Source organism: Coccinella septempunctata, chromosome 1 (genome assembly GCF_907165205.1).
Source record: "Coccinella septempunctata chromosome 1, icCocSept1.1, whole genome shotgun sequence".
NCBI classification, from domain to species: Eukaryota; Metazoa; Arthropoda; class Insecta; order Coleoptera; family Coccinellidae; genus Coccinella; species Coccinella septempunctata.
Genome location: NC_058189.1, coordinates 38,252,690 through 38,273,874, shown reverse-complemented (window position 1 = coordinate 38,273,874; position 21,185 = coordinate 38,252,690). Strand labels below are relative to the sequence as shown.

Genomic DNA, 21,185 nt, shown 5'->3' with positions numbered 1-21,185 from the left:
TCGCAATTTTCATAATAATTTAAAAAAATCATATCTCAAAAACTACAAGTCTCCCGAAGTTAAGACATGCACCAATCGATTTTTCATACAATAGTTTATCTGAGAAAAAAATCGAAGGAGAGAGCTAATCTAAACTTTCACCATTTTTGTTGTAGTATTCATGAATTTTGATTCATCAATAATGACATCAGGATTAATATTATTATTGAATCTGAAACTGTTATTGTGAAATCATTAAAATCGAAAAACTTTTCATTGAACATTTTTATTCTAGCTCACTAGTTCATGATTGCTATATTTGCTTAATCCGTATTTATGTAAATCTCGAGACAATAGGGGTTCGTATTCAACGTTCGTTTAGGTCGCTAATAATTTTCTGGAAATAGGGGTTAACATATAGAAATTCTATCATGTCATGATGAATTATAATGCTGTAATAAATGAATAAATGCGATAAATGCAAATTAGAGTAATGCATAAATTATGCTTGAATATTTTGGAACCGAAAAGAAGATATGTCAATCAGAAAATTTTCTATGATTTGGAATTTCGAGAAATTGACAGTCAAAAAATTTATGAAGCCTGTGATATTTTCTTCCTGTATTAATAAGACAATTCAATTTGATTTGTCATTTTCCCCAATCAGCCTTCACGATGTGCATGATTCATTAGAGAATAGTGCCAGAGAGGACCCATTCTATACAACGAGAAACGACGGAAATCCACGTCGCCACCACTGCACGAGGGGGAGAAGGAGCAGAGCCCCTGTCGCTTCCAGCCGAAGAGTGACGTCACTGACCGACCCGCCCGAGCCCGTCGTGTTGCTGCGTTCTCCACTTCTCGGCTCGATTTGTTGAATCATCCATAGTTCATCCTCTCGTTGTGTTGTTGATAGAAGTAGTTGTCGGTCTTACTGCTTCATTACAGAAACTTGTGTTTCTCTTGTACTTTTTACTTAGTGCTCGTTAAGTGGTGCTCAAATTTGAACGGATATGGCAACAGAAGTAGAAAACAACGCACCCGCTATGGAAACCAAGGAAATCAAAGAAGAGATTGCCGCCGGTGACAATAAAGCGGAAGAGGCAAAGCAAGAAATTGGGGCTGGAGACGCTGCAACTCCAAAGGAGAAAGAACCCGCTCCCCCAAAAGTTGTAGTTCACAAAACGAATTACGAAAAAGATGTTGTATATTTGTACCAATTCTCACGTACCCCGCTTTTGCCATCTTTATCACCTTATTGTCTCAAAGTTGAAACCTGGTTGAGGCTTGCCGGTATCAAATATGAGGTTAGTAAAATTTTTCAGTCATTTACCCAGTCAAAAATTCATCCTGGAAAAGTCCATTGTTTCGCGCTCATTCATACTTTTCGATAAACATACGAAGCAATTGTGACTCTTTGGTCGCCATTTTAATCTATTCAGGGAAGCCCGCTATTATGTTTCAACAATCGTTTCATCGGTATGATAACAGAATGTTTCGAAAATTATAAATTTTTCATCAATCTGTTTTCGGATATTAATTCACTATAATATTCTTGTTCAAGATAAGTACCTATGACATTTTAATTTGAGAGCGGCTCAAAGTTTCAATTATTATTGTAATAATTGTGATTTTTCACCATTTGCACTTTTCTTCAAACCGTATACTAGTTATGTATCCGGTCTACTTAGCTCTCGAGTATAAATTGCATTTCTAATTCATATGAAGATAGGTATATCTATGCATACCTACATGCTTTCAACGGATTACCGTGAGAGGTAAGTTCAATCTTATTTTTCAGGAACCACGGTTCAATTTAAAAAAAAAAACAATAGTCCAAAAATATTGTTTTAAATTTCTGCCATGGTTCTAGGAAGGTTCTATGTACTTTTCGGTAAATAGAACTTCAATTTTTGAATTGTCAAATAAAATGTAATTAATTAAAGGGTGGTGACAATTTAATTTTATTAAGGGGGAGTGGTAGCTATGAGTCATAAATTGTCAAGAATGACTCCTCCTGATATGCATATGTGGAGCAATGTGGTGGTCAATGCGTAATTTTGTGGGTATCCGAAATTTGCTGTCTGAATATTTTCTCAACAGAGAAATACATTCAATGAGTTGATCCGTATTTAACGGCATCTTTGGAATTCCCATCATTCATACATACCTACCTCCGACTCTCGTTCGATATTTTTGCGCACTTCTGTACAATTCAGGAACAAGAAATAATGCACATTTTTCGCCTTCTCTTTATATTTTGTTCGAAGGTTTGCTGTCCTTTTCCTATTGTTTGGATTTGGATAACGAATTTTCAAGTGGGTAAAAAGGTCGCTTTATGCATTCTTTCTTTCACTAAAATGAGGTTCGAAGTTATTTTCTAGTGAAGAGTCTATTTCCGACGTCAAACATTGTTCTGATTCGTCAAACATTGTTCTGAATAAGCATGAATGATAATTTGAAATGTGGGTTATCTTTCTTTTTCATTATCCCTATTTCTATGATTTTCTTCTTTCATAAAACTGAAAGATATGGACCCTTTAAAATTTAAACTATACTCGAATAGATCCAATTTTTACTTTTTATTCAAAATTTTTCATTTTTTTATGTATAATTATAATTGAGGAGTTGAAGTATTTATTAACATACAGAGTCATAAGTCAACAAAAATTTATTCAAGATGTTATTCTGAAGGAAATATTTATTGTTCTCATAGTGTTCTGTGCTGGACAAAGAAAAATATTTTTCAGATAAAGTATCATTTATTTATGCAAATGAAGGGTTGAATGGGTTACGTTTGAATCTGGTAACTCTTGTACTAATTGCAAAGAACCACGATAAGAAATTATTACATATTGGAGATGAATATCAGAATTCATTTATATTGGTGGTTAAAAGCTGAATTCGTTATTATTTTCGAAAATGAGGTTTAAATCAAGAGAATAATATTAAATATTTATCGCCAACGAAATTGCGGTAACTCATTGATTGCATTGTAAATGCTACTTCGCGTTGACGAAATGGAATGGGAAAAGTGCTTTCATGCTTGTTTTTTGAATATATTAGCTCATTTGCAAGGTTAAAATGGTAATATTTAAAGATTGATGAGCTTCACTGTTAGATTTCCAGGGGTGACATAGCTCATTATGACAAATTAAAATGGCTATATGTTTCTATCTAAGCCGAGTCGAAAAAAATGGTAAGGGTAAAAGTGTTTCTTTTGATTTTAAGAATCTACTGTTAAAATATAGTGCGGAATAAAATTTTTTGTGTCCTTATGTTACTAGGACACTTCTTGAGCATGAGTTCAAATATACCAGGTGATTCGCGCAAGTCCAGCGCAGTTGGTCATCTCTATTTTAAATGGAACATATATATTTTTTGGAGCTGCTTAACAACCTGATTTCAATAAACTATTAATGCTTTTTCTATTATGTATATTACCGAGTGAAATAACTACAAAATTTTTATATACATCTACCTAACAAAGTACTAAACAATATTAGTTGTTTTCGCTTCAAACTGAAGTAGGAATATCGGATTTCTCTAGAATCAACGATTTGCCGCAACCATTGAAATTTTTTATCAGGTACTTGAAATCTATCGAGAATTGTGTTTTTAAAGAATTGAAAAAATTATTTTTCATGTCTACTCCGATGTTTGCTTTAACTGAGATTTCTGAATATGTTTGGATCCTTACAAAAATAGGGCCATCTTCAGGCATATGGTCAAGAAATCAAACGAACAATTTTGAAAAATTCAGCTCCAATTTCGTATGTGTAGCCGAAGTCCCATTTTGGAGAAGAACTCGTTTAATTGACGCATTATAAGCAGTTAAATTGGAACAGAATTCTTTCCTTTCATATCCCTAATAAAATTATTCCTCACTTGGAATAATCGATGGAATAACCACACAAACGACCCCCATGAAAATCACAAAAGGTCAATAAATGAATCTTTTAACGACCTCTCCCAACACCTAGCTGATCCGCCGAATGCGGGCAATACAAAAAGACGTGTAGTGGTAACGGTTCCTAGTCATCGTTCACGGTAAAAGTTTAATGAATTCCCATCAAAAATATCGTCTTCCTTCGAAGCGAAGCCGAATACTTGACCCTGGTTATGAACTCTCGAGTTCAGACGTCCGACTCTCGTAGTCGTCGATCTAACGACTCGACGACGGACGTGGTCTAGATGTGGCATCCCGTCATTGTTAGCCGAAGAATATCACGATCATTATGCAAATATTGGTGTGAACGGAAACCTCGGTCAACGAGGCGCTTCGAGAAGTTTGAGGAAGATAATCCGATTTTTAACGCGCACTCCACGATTCCCATGTTTGCACAAACTGCCGAAGTAACTGGGTTAAGGATGTGTGCCGTCATCGGAAGATACGTTTGAGAGGCGTCGGGACTGTCGTGAGAGGGCCAAGTCGAACAGGGTGTTCCAAATAGCTCGATTTTGGCTGCTGTTCGTGCATCTATACCAGATAGAAACAATTTTCGGAAGGACCCCTATACTTTATGAGTGAAAAGATTAGCATTTCAATTCTATTTCAACAATATGCCATTCCTTGGGCGAAAACTCAACGGTTTATGAGTTATTGGGATTTTTATGAAAAAAAAATTATGGAAACGGGAGGTCACACTTTTTTGAATACTTCTAATGGGTAGGTTTTTTCAGAAAAATCTTCATAATTTTCAATGTTACAATGTTGCCATTATGTTGCTGTTTACTACTTGGGCCGAAAATGTAGAGGGTGTTTATGAGGAGGTCATGAAATTGGACAAATCGAAACTCAAGATTTTAAAATTGAAACCTATATTTTTTATCATTTCAATCGTTTCTACTTGAAAAAGAGGGGAGGTTACCTGAATAAATCCTATACATACCTAAAATGAAAACTTTTATCATAAAAAACTTAAAACAAGGGAGAACATCAATTTCGAATTGCTTGATTAGTGTGTGACTTTCAGAAACCGTGCACAGAAGGAGACCAAAATTCGATATTCTGTTGCAATTTTGACATGTCATGAATTGTTTATAGATTTTCAACAATCCCAATTAGGGATATTGAAATTTCAATTTTTTTATCGGAACATCGGATTTTTTCTTTTGTGGTTTCCAGTTCAAAATTGTTGTTTCACCTTATTTCAAGATTTTCCTCGAAAAGTCTGGAAGTTTCATTTTAGCTATAGGGTTTATTGGGGTAACCCCCCTTTCTATACGTAGAATTGACTAAAATAAAAAATATAGATTGTAATTTAGAAATCTTGTACCCTCTACATTTTCGTTTCAAACAGGAAACAGTGCTGTACTACATTATGTCAAAATTGCAAATATTAAGAATTTATATGAGAAAAGTTTTAACAGCAGAAATATTGTAATAAGTTTGGTATCCTGTTTCCACCTGTTTTTTTACAACAATGCCAATGACTCATTAACCGTTGAATTTTATTTAAGGTATGGTATACTGCCATCAAATCTGACAAGATATACTGAGTGTGCCATTCGAAATAAGAAAGTAGTAGGCTGTTTTTAGTATAACAGGTAGTTGGAAAGGTCTGAAAATATTTGAGGGAGAAAATTAATTGCTGAAAACCCCAACACAAATCTTCAGAACAAAATTATTATCAGTTCTCCATAAAAGTGCAATGGGGCATCGAGGTGAATATTCAATTCTGTGGGTCTCAAACAGAGTTGCATTCAGCCAAAGTACCCAATTTTTTGGATTCTCTGGGGTTAAAAGAAACACATTTTTTCTTCACCATTTTTTCCGATTTTCCTAGATGAAAATATATTAGACATTTTCAGTTTTCATAATGAGCTATGCCATCCCTGGAAAACAAAATTTCCTTCAGAATAACGAGCCAAATCTCTTACGCTACATATCAGATCTATGAATCTTTTGAACACAGCCAAATTACCCAATTTTCAGAATTTTACAGATGTTTTTTATATTTTAATATCAAAGAACTCGAATCTCTAGGAAAATGAATCTAGGTAGAGCATATGCTTGAAAAAAGTGTCTGAAACTTTATGGGTGACCCTCTATATTTCCAATTTATCACAGATGTGTAAATTTTTAATAGCCATAAAACTTTAATATGCGGCATTTATTGATACAATTGTTTGGTTGTTTATATTTTACTCAAAAGCAATCTCAGTTTGATCTTACAAAAACGTTCAAATATTTTTTATGGGCATTCCGAATTCAGTAATAGGAAACTCAATCATCGTAAACCTGAAAATTTGATGTAAATTGGTACTTTCTAAATGGCCCCTGCTGTATTTTATTTTCCTAATCGGTAGAGCTCTTTCATCTGATTTCAGATATAAATATACAATATATTCCAAATATACTTTATTGAGACAAATCTGAAGTAGTGATCCAAAAATTTTCATTCAAAATAGGTTCCTTATGTTTTCAAGTTATAGATATATTATACCATACCATCGTTTTCTTGTGATATTTTTCTAGTCAACAACTTATAATGTAGCTCGTGTTTTCTCTTTTGTTAAAATTTTTTTTTTGGTGTTCAAAATTGTCTCCTCATAACTTTTGTAGAGCCCTGAAAATGGAAAAATTCATTACCGAAACGTCGGCGAACTGACAGAGTATCATTCTCCTGCTTACTTTTGATCCTTACACCACCAACCTATTTTGAATGAATACTTTATTGAGGTTTTCTTTGTCAATTTTCGGAAATTTTTTTTTTCCTAAATCTAAGGCGTAGAACGCCACACGACAAATGGAAAATGAAACAATTAAATTGTTTTGTTTGACATTGACATTTCTTTTGATCCAAAACTGGATAGTTGATATAGATTATATATTCTGAGGTAGGAAAAGTTGACATGCGTTAGTTTCTATAAAAACTAAAAGCAAAACCAACGTTTGGCTCTTCGTGATTATAGACGACTTTAATTTTATTATGAACAAAAATAAATGTCAATGTCCTGGCTACTGTGGCCTTAGATTTAGACGAAAAAATCTATATTTTTAGAAAACTGACGAAAACCTCAATAAATCATATAAAGGGTTTGTATCTGAATGACACCGAAAAAATGAAAGTGGTGATTCTTTGAGGAAAACTAAAGTGGGTATTCGGTATAAAATTATTTGAAAAACCTCCCCTCAGTTAAGTTATATCTTTCCGAAGATTACTATTTCAACCGAGATTTCAACCCTTTCTGAGCTCACTTTTAGGGTGACCGGCCACTGAATGCGAAGTTGAACGAAGCTGAGCGTTTTCAATGCTAATATAATGAGGGGCTACCGTTTTTTTGCTCACCAGTTGGCGCCTTTGTAGAGTGAGGTCCTGAACATAGACAAACTAATGCAAGATTTGTTTGTCTACGATGACGGGAACTTGTCATTTCATAGATCATAATATTGGAGAAATTGAATATATCAATATTTGGTTACTAATCAATATCTTGTTCGTCATGTGTGTAAGTCCCTTTCTGACAATGATTTGGCTTCACTTCTTTTATAGCATTAAACACGTAATATCAATAAAAGTATTATAGATATATGGAGACCATAAACTTAATATTAATCATATAGTTGAGTCTATGATTTGGACCTCACGCTACACTAGCACATCTAGCGGCGAATTTACACGCGGTAGCCCTCATTGACAAGCTACGAATCGAGTGACGTAGCTTGTCATTTAGCATTGAAAACGCTGAGCTTCGCTCAACTTCGCATTCGGTGGCCGATCACCCTTAGGTTGAAAAAATTCCAGTATGTGTAATTTCATTGACAAAATGATATTTACCAAGTTTAATTTTTCTGGGAGTAGGTTTTTAAAAAAATTTTGTACCAAATACACACCTTCATTTTCACTACGGAATCAGCCTTTACATTTTTTCGGTGTTATTTAGATACACCCTGTATATTTGAAATCAGAAGATAGAGCTCTATCGATAACGAAAATAAATTACAGGATGCTCTATTTGAAAGATAGCAGTTTATATACAATTTTTAGGTTTACGATGCTTTTTTGCATTTCCTGGTACATTTCTAAATACCCAAATACTTTATACTTAAGCATGTTTTTGTAAGACCAATATTAACTCAGCTAACTATAAGGTAATATACGGGGTGAGGCTTTTACTTGTACAAATGTTTCAACAGTAGATTTTAAGGGTCAAAAGAAACAGTTTTTTCCTTTACTATTTTTTCCGAATCGGCTCGGTTGAAAAGATATAGGCTGTTGAAAAACCATAAAAAATGTTATTTTTATGGCAAACGGTTTCATCAAATGAAATGAATTTCTGTATGTATCTATATAGTTTTTCATTTAATCGATGAAGTTATCACAAAAAAACAGAATTATGGGAGTACCTTTTGGAGGCACATAATATATCTTCGCAGGGGAGCGTAGGAAAAAATAAATTATTTCTGACTTGTCTTCATATACTTTATTCACATCTCAGAATGAGTCTGTGAGTCCGGGGTATATGTATTAGAAGAAAGTAAATTTTCGCAGCGTTTGAACACTTTAAGTTAGCAGTTCAACGTACCCGAACGAACTCGAAAGTAGAAAAACATCCGAATAACATGACGAGGCTGTAATTATTCTGCCGAGAGGTGACGTTCTCGCGGACAAGCCACAATACAAAGCCTCGATTAATTTCTAAGCCATTCGGATACGAACCCACGGTAATAACGAAAAAAAAAATCCTTCTCTCAGTCTCTAATTATCCCACCATATGAAACTATGCGCCCGAGAACGCCGGTATCGCGTTTCATTTTCAGAGAATCTAGTGGACCGTTTAAAAACGACAAGAGTTCCCAAGTCGAGCGTGTCGATGCGGGCATTTCCCCACATATTCGGTCCTCGTCTCAAATTGGAATATACGACGTGGTAAATTGAACGAAATTTCTCTTGATTGGCGTCATACGAGGTTCCGTGTTGGGGTGGAAAAATTGGTATAATTTTTATTGCGATGAGGTCATTCAAGAGGGATAAGAGGTGGTTGGAATGATGGAGGAGTTCAGATCGGGGGTCAAGGAAATGGGGCAATATTTTCCCGCCTAACAATGGACGCATCGATGTTTCTGAAGTGACAACATAATTCTGAATCAATGAACTGAGTAATTTACTGTATTTCTTTCTCCCTTGAACTTGACAGGATCATTCATGCTGTGTGTTTAGCCATTTCACATAAATGGTAGAAGCATAAGACAGAGGCGGTTTCTATCTACTCATGTGCTGTAGAGCTGCAGAACCACCAAATTTCGTTAGGAAGAAGAATCCACATTATTTGTCATTGTCTATGCCTATTCGGCCCTGATAAAAAGATATAGCCAAAGTACCCAATTTTTTTAATTTTACAGATACTTGGTGATTTTTGAACGTCAAATTACTCGAAAAAGGCGCATTATACGAGAAAATATGAAGAATATTTTTATTTTACAAAAATTTTACAAATATTTATTAGATAGCGTCCAAATTAGTTTCAAGAGTTGGGTTCTTTGAGTTTTTTGTATTTTTATGGCACATAATGGTCATATAATGAGAAAACTGGAAAACGTGGGCGATATCTTGTGCTCGAAAAAGATTAATCAAATAAATGAAAAACTATATTCCGAAATTCAGTTCATGAAACCGTTGTGAGATAAAACTGAAAATAACATTTTTTATGGTTTTTCAACAGCCTGTATCTTTTAAACTGAGCCGATTCGGAAAAAATGACAAAGGAAAAAAGTGTTTCTTTTGACCTCAAGAATATACTGTAAAATCTTTGTACGAGTCTAAGACTCACCCTGCATATGAATTTTCCGAGGCAACACAGAACTCTAACCAAAAAATGCGAGGTCACTTGGAAAACTGGAATTTCCTGTTTACTCAACGCTAATATTTCGGGATGAAATACATCAAATATACCTTGACTATTATATTATATTGATAGTAGTTAAGCAAAGAGAGTTCTGTCTCATTTTTGCTCATACAGGGTGACAATTTAAAAACTTGCCAGTCCAATTATGTCGCGACAAGGATGTTTTCAGTGAAAATGCCGGAACAGGTCAATTTTTATAGGGGGGGGGGACATGTTGTGAGCAGAATTGTAAGCCGAAATCTCCTCAACCCTAGGTGTAGGGGCTATCATCCCTAAATTCTTAATACGGAATAGGAAGTGAGATGTACCTCAATTGAAAGATCACTTGTCCCTCTACATGAATACTATGGTTTGGAAATTTTTATTGATTCCTTGTAAGTAGTTACAGAGGGTGACAATTTGAAAACTTGCCAGGCCAATCATGTCTCGACAAGGATGTTCTCAAAGAAAAAGCCGGAACAGGTCAATTTTTAAAGGGAGGGGGACATATTTTGAGCAGAAATCTCCTCAAACCTAGTTGTAGGGGCTATCACCCCTAAATTCTTCATAGGGAGTTGAGGGTGAGCTAAACCTCAATTGGAGGACAATATGTCCCTCTACATAATACTATTGTCTTCCAATTGAGGTAGAGCTCACCCTCTATTCCCTATTAAGAATCTAGGGGTGACAACCCCTACAGCTAAGATTGAGGAGCTTTTGGCTTACAATTCTGCTAGAAACATGTCCCCCTCCGAATAAAAATTGACCTGTTCCGGAATTTGACATAATTGGCCTGGCAAGTTTTCAAATTGTCAGCCCTTGTAACTACTTCAAGGACTCAATAAATAGTATAGTATAAAATAGAAGCAATCCATAGTATTCATGTAGAGGGTCAAGGGATCTTTCAATTGAGGTATAGCTCAACCCCTATTCCCTATCGAGAATTTAAGGGTGATAGCTCCTACACCTAGGGTTGAGAAGATTTCGGCTTACAATTCTGCTCAAAATATGTCCCCCCGAATAGAAATTGACCTGTTCCAGCATTTTCTCTGAAATCATCCTTGTCGTGACATAATTGCACTGGCATTTTTCCAAATTGTCACTCTGTATATAATAATCTCGCGAGAGGAGAAAATCAGCTAATTTACGGCCGTTTTCAATAAACCTATCTATCCATTGTTTCAGTTACTGAAGATAGAAAAACCATCTGATTTCGTTTCTATGATCTATCTGTAGATATATTTTAAAATGGTTTCCAATCGTCAGTAAGTAAAACAATGGTTTAATGAACTGTTGCTAGAGGATTGGTAAATCGCTATCTGTCGTTTGACAAAGTGAGGTTAGCACTGATCACAGCCAAGTGTAGTATCGATTCAATTCATCGATAGCGATGAGTAGTGTTTTTGGCCTCGGTATTTATGAAATTAATTTTATTATGCTTTTTTAAAAAGGCGCGAAAAACTTCAGATATTATTCAATTAATTTGGCGCAAACTTCACATGGCCTTGAAATATGTACATAAAAAAGTAAAATTTCGAATTCTTATAATAAACAAAAGATGACAACATAGTCTAGCATAAAAAGTTGGGACTGCCAATTGAAAGAATTCAACTAACCTCCATCCCTTGTATCATAAAAACAGGATGAGTGAAACTAAAAATTTACCTATTGGAACATTTTTGTTTACAAAAATGTTCCAATAGGTATTAATTTTTACCCGATTTGTATAATGATAGAATGAAATTGTTGTGTAAAATTTGCAGCGTTTTAGGTTCCTCTCTATAATCCTTAATTCCTTTTGGGTAACGATTATTATCGGCGTGAAATGATAATGATGTGCCTCGTTCGCCCTACTGATGATCGTCTAAAAAATGTTAACGATGCTCAGAACGTAGCTTGAGTATCAAAATGCAGCATGTGCCTGGCACAGTGGCGTACTTCCTCGGCGATTTCCTATTTCACATTCCTGAATGATGGTCACGTCGTCATTGAAGGGAAATTATACTGCGACTTGCATTCCTAAGCACAGGTAGCTAGACGTTGTCATTGAATCTCTTGAAATAAGCGTGTGAGCGCGCTGCTGCGCGATATGATTTTGGTTGATTATTCCCAACAGGAATTAATCTTTTCGATCATCGATCATGAAAAGTCGTCTAGTATGTTTTTTTTTTTTACAAATTATAAACTTCCATTAATCGACAAACTTCGGTTTCTGATGAAAACTAAAAGTTTTTGCGAGACTTGTGTTTCTTCGGAGTATTTTTTCGATTTGCTGTTAAACTCCCGTTAACTTTTACCAGCGTCATTTCCAATAAATAATAAATGTTTTTCCTTTCGATTCAATACCTACGAACAGACCAATCAACCGAGACAATACACATATCTGGCTACTTATTTCCAGCAGAAACGAGATAATGTAAATGAGTTTAATCATACACTGAAATTACACGGCTATATTTTTACGCTTCAATTAATTAACCTGCTTCGCTAACATGATTTAGCAGTGGGAATGCGATCCCAAGATAGGCATAAGTTATTTTAATGTAACGCCTTTTTTTCGCAACCAGTAATCAACAGGTCTTCGGGGAATAATTTACTCGACAGGAATTCGGTGTTTCCATAATTTACGCGCATTTTCGGTGAAATTTGTTGAAATTTAGCGTGTAAATTTTAAAGCAACCCTGTCATATATTTTTTTAAATCCCGGTCGATTTACACTTCATTAGGTAAATTGTGAGAAAGGAAATAAATTTTTTTGATATGAAAATGAAATCTTTTCCGAAAATTTCTCTTGTGTCTACCAGTAAAATTTTCCAGAATGAAAGTTTCCTGAAGTTTACCAAATTTTATCGGAAATAAAATATTACGGCTTCATACAGAGTGAATCTCTGCCTCGTACAAATATTTTAACAGTAGATTCTTGAGGTCAAAAGAAACAATTTTTTCTTTTACCATTTTTTTCGAATCCGCTCGGTTTGAAGGATACAGGCTGTTGAAAAACCATAAAAAATGTTATTTTTAGTTCTCACAAACGTTTATATCGAAATAAATGAATTTTGAAATATAGTTTTTCATTTATTTGATTAATTTTTTTCGCCCACGCCTTCCAGTTTTCTCATTATAACTATTACGTACCATAAAAATACCAAAAACGCTATATATAGAATTTTTCAATGAAACGTCTCTATTGAATATAAGGATTAGTGGATTGGGCTTAAAGTTGGTACACCAATTCAACTAAAATGCCCTAACAAAAGCAATATTACGAACAGAATAATCCTTTTTTTATGTCAAGTCCCATCGAGAATAATGATTAACAAAAATCTGAGGGTAGATTGGGAATCTACATAAAAAGTCCTACAGGAACCATTTTAATTATTGATCAATAAATTATTAGTTTTTATTTTTTCTCTCAAAAAATGAATTGTCTTGTGAAGTTCCATCAAAAATAGTAATATGATAAACATTTACGAGACCATTGTTATTCCCCTCAAAATCCTCATAACAAAAATAAGTATAAATTTATATCATTACCGGAATGAGTCTTTTTATGTCTACCTCTTGTAGGAATAACTGTAACAATTAAGAATAATCCGAGGAATAATCTGATAGCAGACTCGAAGTACAGTAAAAAAAAATCGTATAGGAACATGTTAAAATAAGACTAGACTGAATTTTATCTTAACTATAAGAGATAGGGAAAAATGATGAAGTACAATTTTGTAGAGCTCAAAAAATCCCATGAAAAGGTCCTCGATAGTATGTCTGAATGTTGAGGAGAGCTCACGATAACCAATTTTAACATTTTTAGTTCAATGCTTTGTTACATTTGGAGATGGTTTTGACATAACTCCGGAACCAGAAGTCCGATTCTGATAGGAATTTTACTATAGTGTATAGTGTGTAGTGTATTGAGTCAAGAAGGTTTTTGTTTGAAATGACGAAACATATTGATTTTTTTCATAAACAGGACGTGGTTAAGCTGTTGATTTCAGGATTTTATGAATGTAGGTAGTACTATTTCTGTAGAAAAATTCCCGTAGAGTGGTCCTTGGTAGTGCACATCTAACTTTCGAGGATAACCTAAGGTCACCAATTTTAACATTTTTGAATCAAAGTAATGTTTCATTCGAAGTGGCCGTGGCATGGAATGAATAAATAAAAAAATGAATTTGACCTCAAAAGGGGTCAAAAGTTCATATTTTTCTGCAAATGGCCCCCAATTCAATATTTTAAACAGTCTTAGGGTCTTAGTAAAACATTCTAAACACAGATGGCGCTCGCATCACATCAGCCGTTTCGTTTCCCATTTTTCTAGTCTACAATCTTTGTAATGAACCAAATGAATGAACAGAATCCATTTAACGGTTTCCTGTCCAAATGTGGAAGTGTTCACTCTCGAAATCTATCGAAAACGGTACATTTCCTCTCGCCTCTATGCAAAACGAATAATCAAAACAAGCACTTCACGCGCCGCGGGTATGCATCGGTATTGTCAACAAAATTCTTTTCCATCGTAAAAAAAAACGTAACAGGAAAAGACCTGATTCACATACGACACGTATCGTAATCAATTTCGAATTAGAATTCCAACGGAATTCGGTGCACACTCGTCCCCTTGCTAGTCGCTGATAATTGATAATTAATTAACGACCACTATCGTAATTAGCATATATGATGCCATCCATGTATACCACAGTTACTTCCGCTGATGCACAGTTCGGAGATGCGATATGAATGCAAGAGAGGACAAATGAATATTTTCATTGTACGATTCTAGTTATTATTATTCGACTGCGTTACGGATATTCTTTTGTTAGAGGCCTATGGTTCGGCGGGTCGAAGGTAAAATTGCTGACAAAAGAATCGAAAATGTACCTACGTTAGAAAAAGGCAAATATTTGGTGAACCTTAGGGCTGTCAATGGTTGGTTATCTTTCGCTGAGTAAAACAAACACCCGATAGAGGTTTTGTAGGAAATCAATGGTCGCATTCAGCGGACGAAACAGTTGCGCAACTGTTACCAAACGCTAGCGTAAACGTTCGGTGACATATGCGCTACATTCTCAACACGTTCTGGAGCGGACGCCACTTTTGGGAGCGGATTTGATTTGTGCTAGGTAGCGGTAGCGGAAAGGAGCGAAAGTTGGACTTGAACTGAGTAGGTAGTTGTTATTTAGTGTGGAAGATGCACGAGCTTGAGTTTGTTGAGGAAAATGAAATGAAAATTGATGGAAGGTAATAAAGAAGGATGTTAAATAAGTTATAGGAAATATACTAGAGCAACAAAGTAATTCGTCAGAATTCTAGGTTATGTTTTTCACAAAAAAAAACTGACTTAACCAGCACAAGGTTAACGAAACTTAAAAAATCCGTTTGTTTACGTCTTTCCTACAGACTTCTCAACTAATCAGCTGATAGTGACAGCTCGTTGGACTGCCTTATCCTATCTCGGCTTGCCAGCGAACGTTCAACATGTTCCCGACCGCTACCGCTACCGATGGGTAGCAGAAGCGTTTTGCGATCCGTCCGCTGAATGCGACCATTGAGATTAGAGAGGTATGCGGCAATAGACAGCCCTTCTCCAATACCTATGTACAAGATATCACAAATTTTCGGCTCTTTCTGGTACTTCCAGACTAATAGGTGAAAGGAGTCCTGGGCTCGATTTTCGTGAAAAGTCTATTAGTGGAAACCGTTTCACAATATCTTCATTTGGCTTGAAGATATAACCAAATTTTTATATTTTGTCAATTTCGAAAATGTGCCTTATGACGGCATATTACTTCTTTTCTTCTTTACTCAAGGCAAAATCACCATTTCAGTGAAATTCCCATTTTCGAAGGTATTCTAGGAAACCATGCATTGACCATAAAAATGCCCACTCCAAATAAATCTCCATATCTATGATACGAATTGAAACTTTCCGTTCATAGAATTTCACTTGTTAGCTGAAACATCTATAGGTACCTTCAATACAATTATGTAATTCATGTTACACTCAATTAGAATATAAATATCGAGCAGAATATCAATTTTAATAAAACTCATAAAAAGTTCTTATTGAGTAGTTGAGTACCATTTTTCTATAAACAAATTCACTGTATTTAACAGCATAACGCAGGAAGTGTTGATTTTTTTTTAACATATCCCCATACGAAATAATCAAAACGAGTGAGGTGTAGTGATCTTGCTGACCAGGCAATAGGACCATATGCGTTCCCATCTACTTGTTGCCTATATCTATGATAACGGTTCTTTTTGTAAATAATCTGGAGCAAAAAATTCATGAAAATTGATCTCATTGTATGACCTTTACTATTACAATGAATTGAAGTATTCTATGTCCTCTTTATTCATAGAATAATGTAAGTATGTGAGACTCAATAGTTAGTGATTATTTCACTTTCATGATGATATTGCCTTGGAGATGTAATAATAATAAGAAATATATCGATATATACAACGTGTCCCAAAATTCAACGATAAGCCGGCGCCGTAGGGTAGACAAGTTCATGACTACTATGAAAAAAAAATCCAACTCAATTTTTTATTTAATTGCAGACTAACTTATGAAATTCTTCGAAAATTAACGCTCTTCATGATATTTTAAAATACCACGGCCACAATTTTCCAAAAATTTTTGTTATTTTTTTGTATCGGGAACTTAAGTAATACTGCTGCCCTCAATGATTCCTAAAACTCTCAGAATACTCATAGTTTTCACACAAAAAATAATAAAAATATGTTTTTTCCATAAAATTTCGAAAGATTTTTTTTCTCATTGTTTTGTGAAAAAAAAGTATGGACACTATGGCGGCAAGTTTTTTTGAAAATTTACAAAACTAACCAAGATTCTAAAATAGTATAATAATTCAAGAAAACAAGTCGCAAAAAAAATATATGTACCATTTCTTAGAAAGACTAAATGACTTAATTGTTCTCGTTCATAGTGACAATTTTTATTATGTGCCAAAAATAGATTGTGTATAGTCATTTCTTGGAATTTCAATGGGACACGTGTGTATTTGATAAAATTTAGAAATTAAAGAGAGAAAGATAGCGAGAAATACACATTAAAGAAGGATAGTAGATGTTCTTTGTTTAATGAAAATAGCGCTGATAAAGAAGTTCCTATTCTCGGCAAAGTCAGTACCAATGAGTATTAATAATAATAAAATGATAATTATTTTTATATTGTTGTTTTCTCCTGTTTTATTTCATGATTGAACTCTACAGTCTTAAAATCCGAAGGCTTTCTTTCATTTTCAGCCCCACGGTTATGAATCAATGTTCAAAAGAATTTCAAGTAATGAAGTGGATTTAAGTACTTTTGTAATCAAGAAAATAACTAAAAATAAGTTCCTTCCTGTATACTATCGAACACGCAGATTGACTTAAAAGAATCTTGGAAATTCAGAGATTCCCGTCGTAAACAAAAGTCGATGTGGATTCAAGAGATATAGAAAAAAAGTCGAGAATTCAATCTAAAACTCCCTTCTATTCTTCGAAATATACCACTCATTTTTGCGGAATAGTTAAAGCCGCGTGAAGTGAAGGTTTTTTCCATCTCTAATCCACGATTCAAAATGTGCATCAGGAACTCTATAGAGTTCCTGTTCTATAGAACCTCTGTATCTACCCAGAACTATAAAAAATTGTCTCTTGAAAAAATTCGGCTCCAACTTCACACGAGTTAAATAGTTTATCTTGCAACGCTTTGTATTTTTCGGATTATCTTCCCAAAAAAAACCTGTTTTCTATCCTAGCACAAATAACTTCCAACTTCTGTCTATCGTCGGATTTGCCTTTAGCAAAGGTGAAGCACAGGATGGACGATCTTTATTTAGACAATAGAAATGTTACGGGTTGCATTGTGTAATTGTCATTCGGATCACTTTTCAGCGAGGCCGTCCCCGATAACAATATTGTTCAGACACCAGCCGCATTCTTGACATTCCTGAACGATAACGATGCCTCCATAATTTATTTGAAAGGACGTCCTGCGAATTGAATCAAGACGGCGTTGTTTATACGTGCGAACTCGCGATGTTTCGTCCTCCGCGAACGACTATCATCAGCGATGCAATTTGTTAATGAATCATGAAAATATGAAGAAGGAGGAAAACGGTCTGGAATTGATATTATGTTTAATGGATGATTGCAGGGCGCTAACAAGGTTATCTGAAGAACTCTACCAATTCTGCTTCGTTATTTCGAATAATGATTTTTTGCAGAAAAATTGAACCACTCGATATATTAACCGATTACTTATAGGATATATAAAAAACCTTAAAATATGATTTGTAATTCGTTGCTGTTTATATGAATTATAACGATTTTAATTAGTGGGAAGCAGCAATCTTCGATAAAATCGTGAACTCTTTTTTCTATTTCTATTATCTCTTCATCAGGGTAAACTACAATACAATAATAATTAAATAATCTCGAAAGCTCCAGCAAGAAAAAAGAGTTCACGATTTAATTAAAGATTGCTGCTTCCCACTAATAAAAATCGTTATAAAAATCTAACTGTTAATATTTATCCCATACCCTTGAGTTGACAGATATGAAATTTTAAACCTCGAAATGGCTGTTATTCATTTTTGGTTATTCTCTGAAAGTAATGATAGTATCAGAGATTAACATTTTATTATTTAATATGGTTTATTGCGAAATAATCCATTACTAGTTGAGCTAAACACATGCACTAGATTCAAGAAAGTATTTTATTATTAGTTAATCAAACATTTCCATTTTTGTGTGTGAAGGACTCGGAAATAGGTAGTTAGCCTTACAGGTTATTTCTTCAAAGTTTTTCCAATACCTTGCCTTGCTATAAAAATATTTAATATAATATTTATTCAAATAAACATAAACAGGCCACATAGATGATAATCTCTCGAGAATTTTCTGTACGCGGCTAAAATAAAACTTAACTTTAGAGAAACTCAATATGGACAGTGCATTCTACGTAAGCAAGTCACGGAATTTTGTGACTTATTCATTGGGCCAAATTAAAAATTGAATCATCAGTCGGATGATATTTTTCACGGGCTATCCAAATTGTATACTTATCATGAAAACCATCGATCATTCCAAAATCCAAAATTAAATGGACCAATTTCTGACCATTTTTATTTTAATTTCGATTTTGGTTTTCCCAAAAACTGCAAGCTTTTCTTACTAAATATACAGGGTGATTCAAAAATTTTTTACTGAAAATTTTTATATTGGATTATTCGACAATGAATTTCCGTCCTTACGGGACACAGCCTTCTACTTTCTTGTTTCAAATGGCACACCCAGTACATCTTTGTATTCTAAGATTTGATGATAATTGCAACAGTATACCTACCTCACCTTGGGTAAAAACTCAACAGTTTATGAGTTACTGGAAATATAAGAAAAATGGAAAAAAATATTAACTATTTTCGGAATTTCTATTATGCAGTATTATAACAATGTTTGCTGTTTGGATTTGAAATCTACAGGATGTTTACGAGAATATCATCAAGTGGGATCAATCGCATTCTGTTCTGATTTGACATTTCATGTTTATTTGAATAAACACAAACAAGCCAAATAGATAATAATCCTTCTGGAATTTTCTGTACGCGACTAAACTTGTTTGTACAGAAACTGTAACTTCCTATAATTTAAATTCCGTTTTCTCTCATAACTTACCCTTTTTCAATTAAGCAATAGCAGATGATTTCCAAACTGCATTAGGGAATACCGTATAACTAAGTTTCAACAGGTTTGATTGTACATACTGTGATGCACAAAAATTCAGAGAAATTTATAATTAAGTTATTTCTTAGTTTTCGATTCTATTATCACTAGAAAAAATACATAAAACCACGCTGAGGCCTCTCCGCAGTACCTACGTGCCATATTCAAGATCACGAAATGAAATATGTATGTATATATTTTCAACTTCGTTTGTTTCTATATTGAAATCACCCATGTCAGTGTTTTATATATTATGCTCTTATCAGTAATAGAAATGGCCTTTCGGAAACCGAATTTGAAAAAAGTGTAATTTGAGTTTATTATGAAATGTTATAAAACTTACGTGCTTAATTGTTAACAAATTTTTTACGAAGTTCTATAATATACTACATTCCTTTAATTCAGTTCGACAACAAACATTCGATATCCAAAACAAGTATGATTGTCGAAAACTGAAAGCAGCATTTTCCCTTAACAGAGTACATGATGTATAAACTTGAAATGCACACTTCGAATTTTACACATTGTTAAATTATTCCCTTGTTGAATAATATATCGTTGATTTTTTACTCAACTCCAGATTACTCAAAATACTAAGCACTCAGCTTTCTAGTTTCCAGAGTTGTGAGAACAGCTCTGATGGAGGGCACAATAGTCCTAAAGGTCGCAGTGAAATGTAATTGATATTTTTTGAAATAGAATTGACGATTTCTGAAATAAATGTGACACAACTGAATTTCAAATGACCATTTCTGAATTTGAATTGACTAACCCGAATTACATTTGATATTTTCTGAAATAAACTTGACTAATCTGAAGTCCAGGTTATATGTATATTCTGAATTACAATTGATATTTTCTGAATTGAAATTGATTTTTTCTGAAATACAATTGACTATTTCTGAAATGAATCTGAATGATTTAAATTACAATTGACGATTTCAAATTAGCACCCTGAAATTGAATTGACTGATCTGAATTACATTTGATGTTTTCTGAAATTAACTAGACTCATTTGAAATCCAAGTGATAATTTCTGAATTACAATCGACATTTTCTGAATTGAAATGCATTTTTTCTGAAACACAATTGACGATTTCTGAAATAAATACGACTCAACTGAATTTCAAATGATTATTTCTGAATTTGGTTTGACTTAACTGAATTACATTTGATGTTTTCTGAAATAAACTTGACTATTCTGAAATCCAAGTGATATCTTCTGAAATACAATTGGCGATTTCTGAAATGAATCTGACTGCCCTGAATTCCAATTGACGATTTCTGAAATAAATGTGACACAACTGAATTTCAAATGACCATTTCTGAATTTGAATTGACTAACCCGAATTACATTTGATATTTTCTGAAATAAACTTGACTAATCTGAAGTCCAGGTTATATGTATATTCTGAATTACAATTGATATTTCCTGAATTGAAATTGATTTTTTCTGAAATACAATTGACTATTTCTGAAATGAATCTGACTGATTTAAATTACAACTGACGATTTCAAATTACCACCCTGAAATTGAATTGACATCTGAATTACATTTGATGTTTTCTGAAATTAACTAGACTCATTTGAAATCCAAGTGATAATTTCTGAATTACAATCGACATTTTCTGAATTGAAAT

The 21,185-nt window shown here is 33.9% G+C and overlaps 1 protein-coding gene across 2 annotated transcripts in view; it reads left to right on the top strand.

Moving 5' to 3' along the window:
- The first annotated feature begins 605 nt into the window (after positions 1-605).
- LOC123315170 (failed axon connections) overlaps positions 606-21,185 on the top strand; it is a 69,685-nt gene continuing 49,105 nt past the window's right edge. The window contains exon 1 of one of the 2 annotated variants that reach the window (XM_044900776.1): positions 606-1,286. In XM_044900776.1, coding sequence (XP_044756711.1) covers positions 993-1,286 — 294 coding nt within the window. In that variant the 5' untranslated portion in view covers positions 606-992. The remainder of the gene's footprint in view (positions 1,287-21,185) is intronic. The other variant, XM_044900769.1, reaches the window with a different exon arrangement.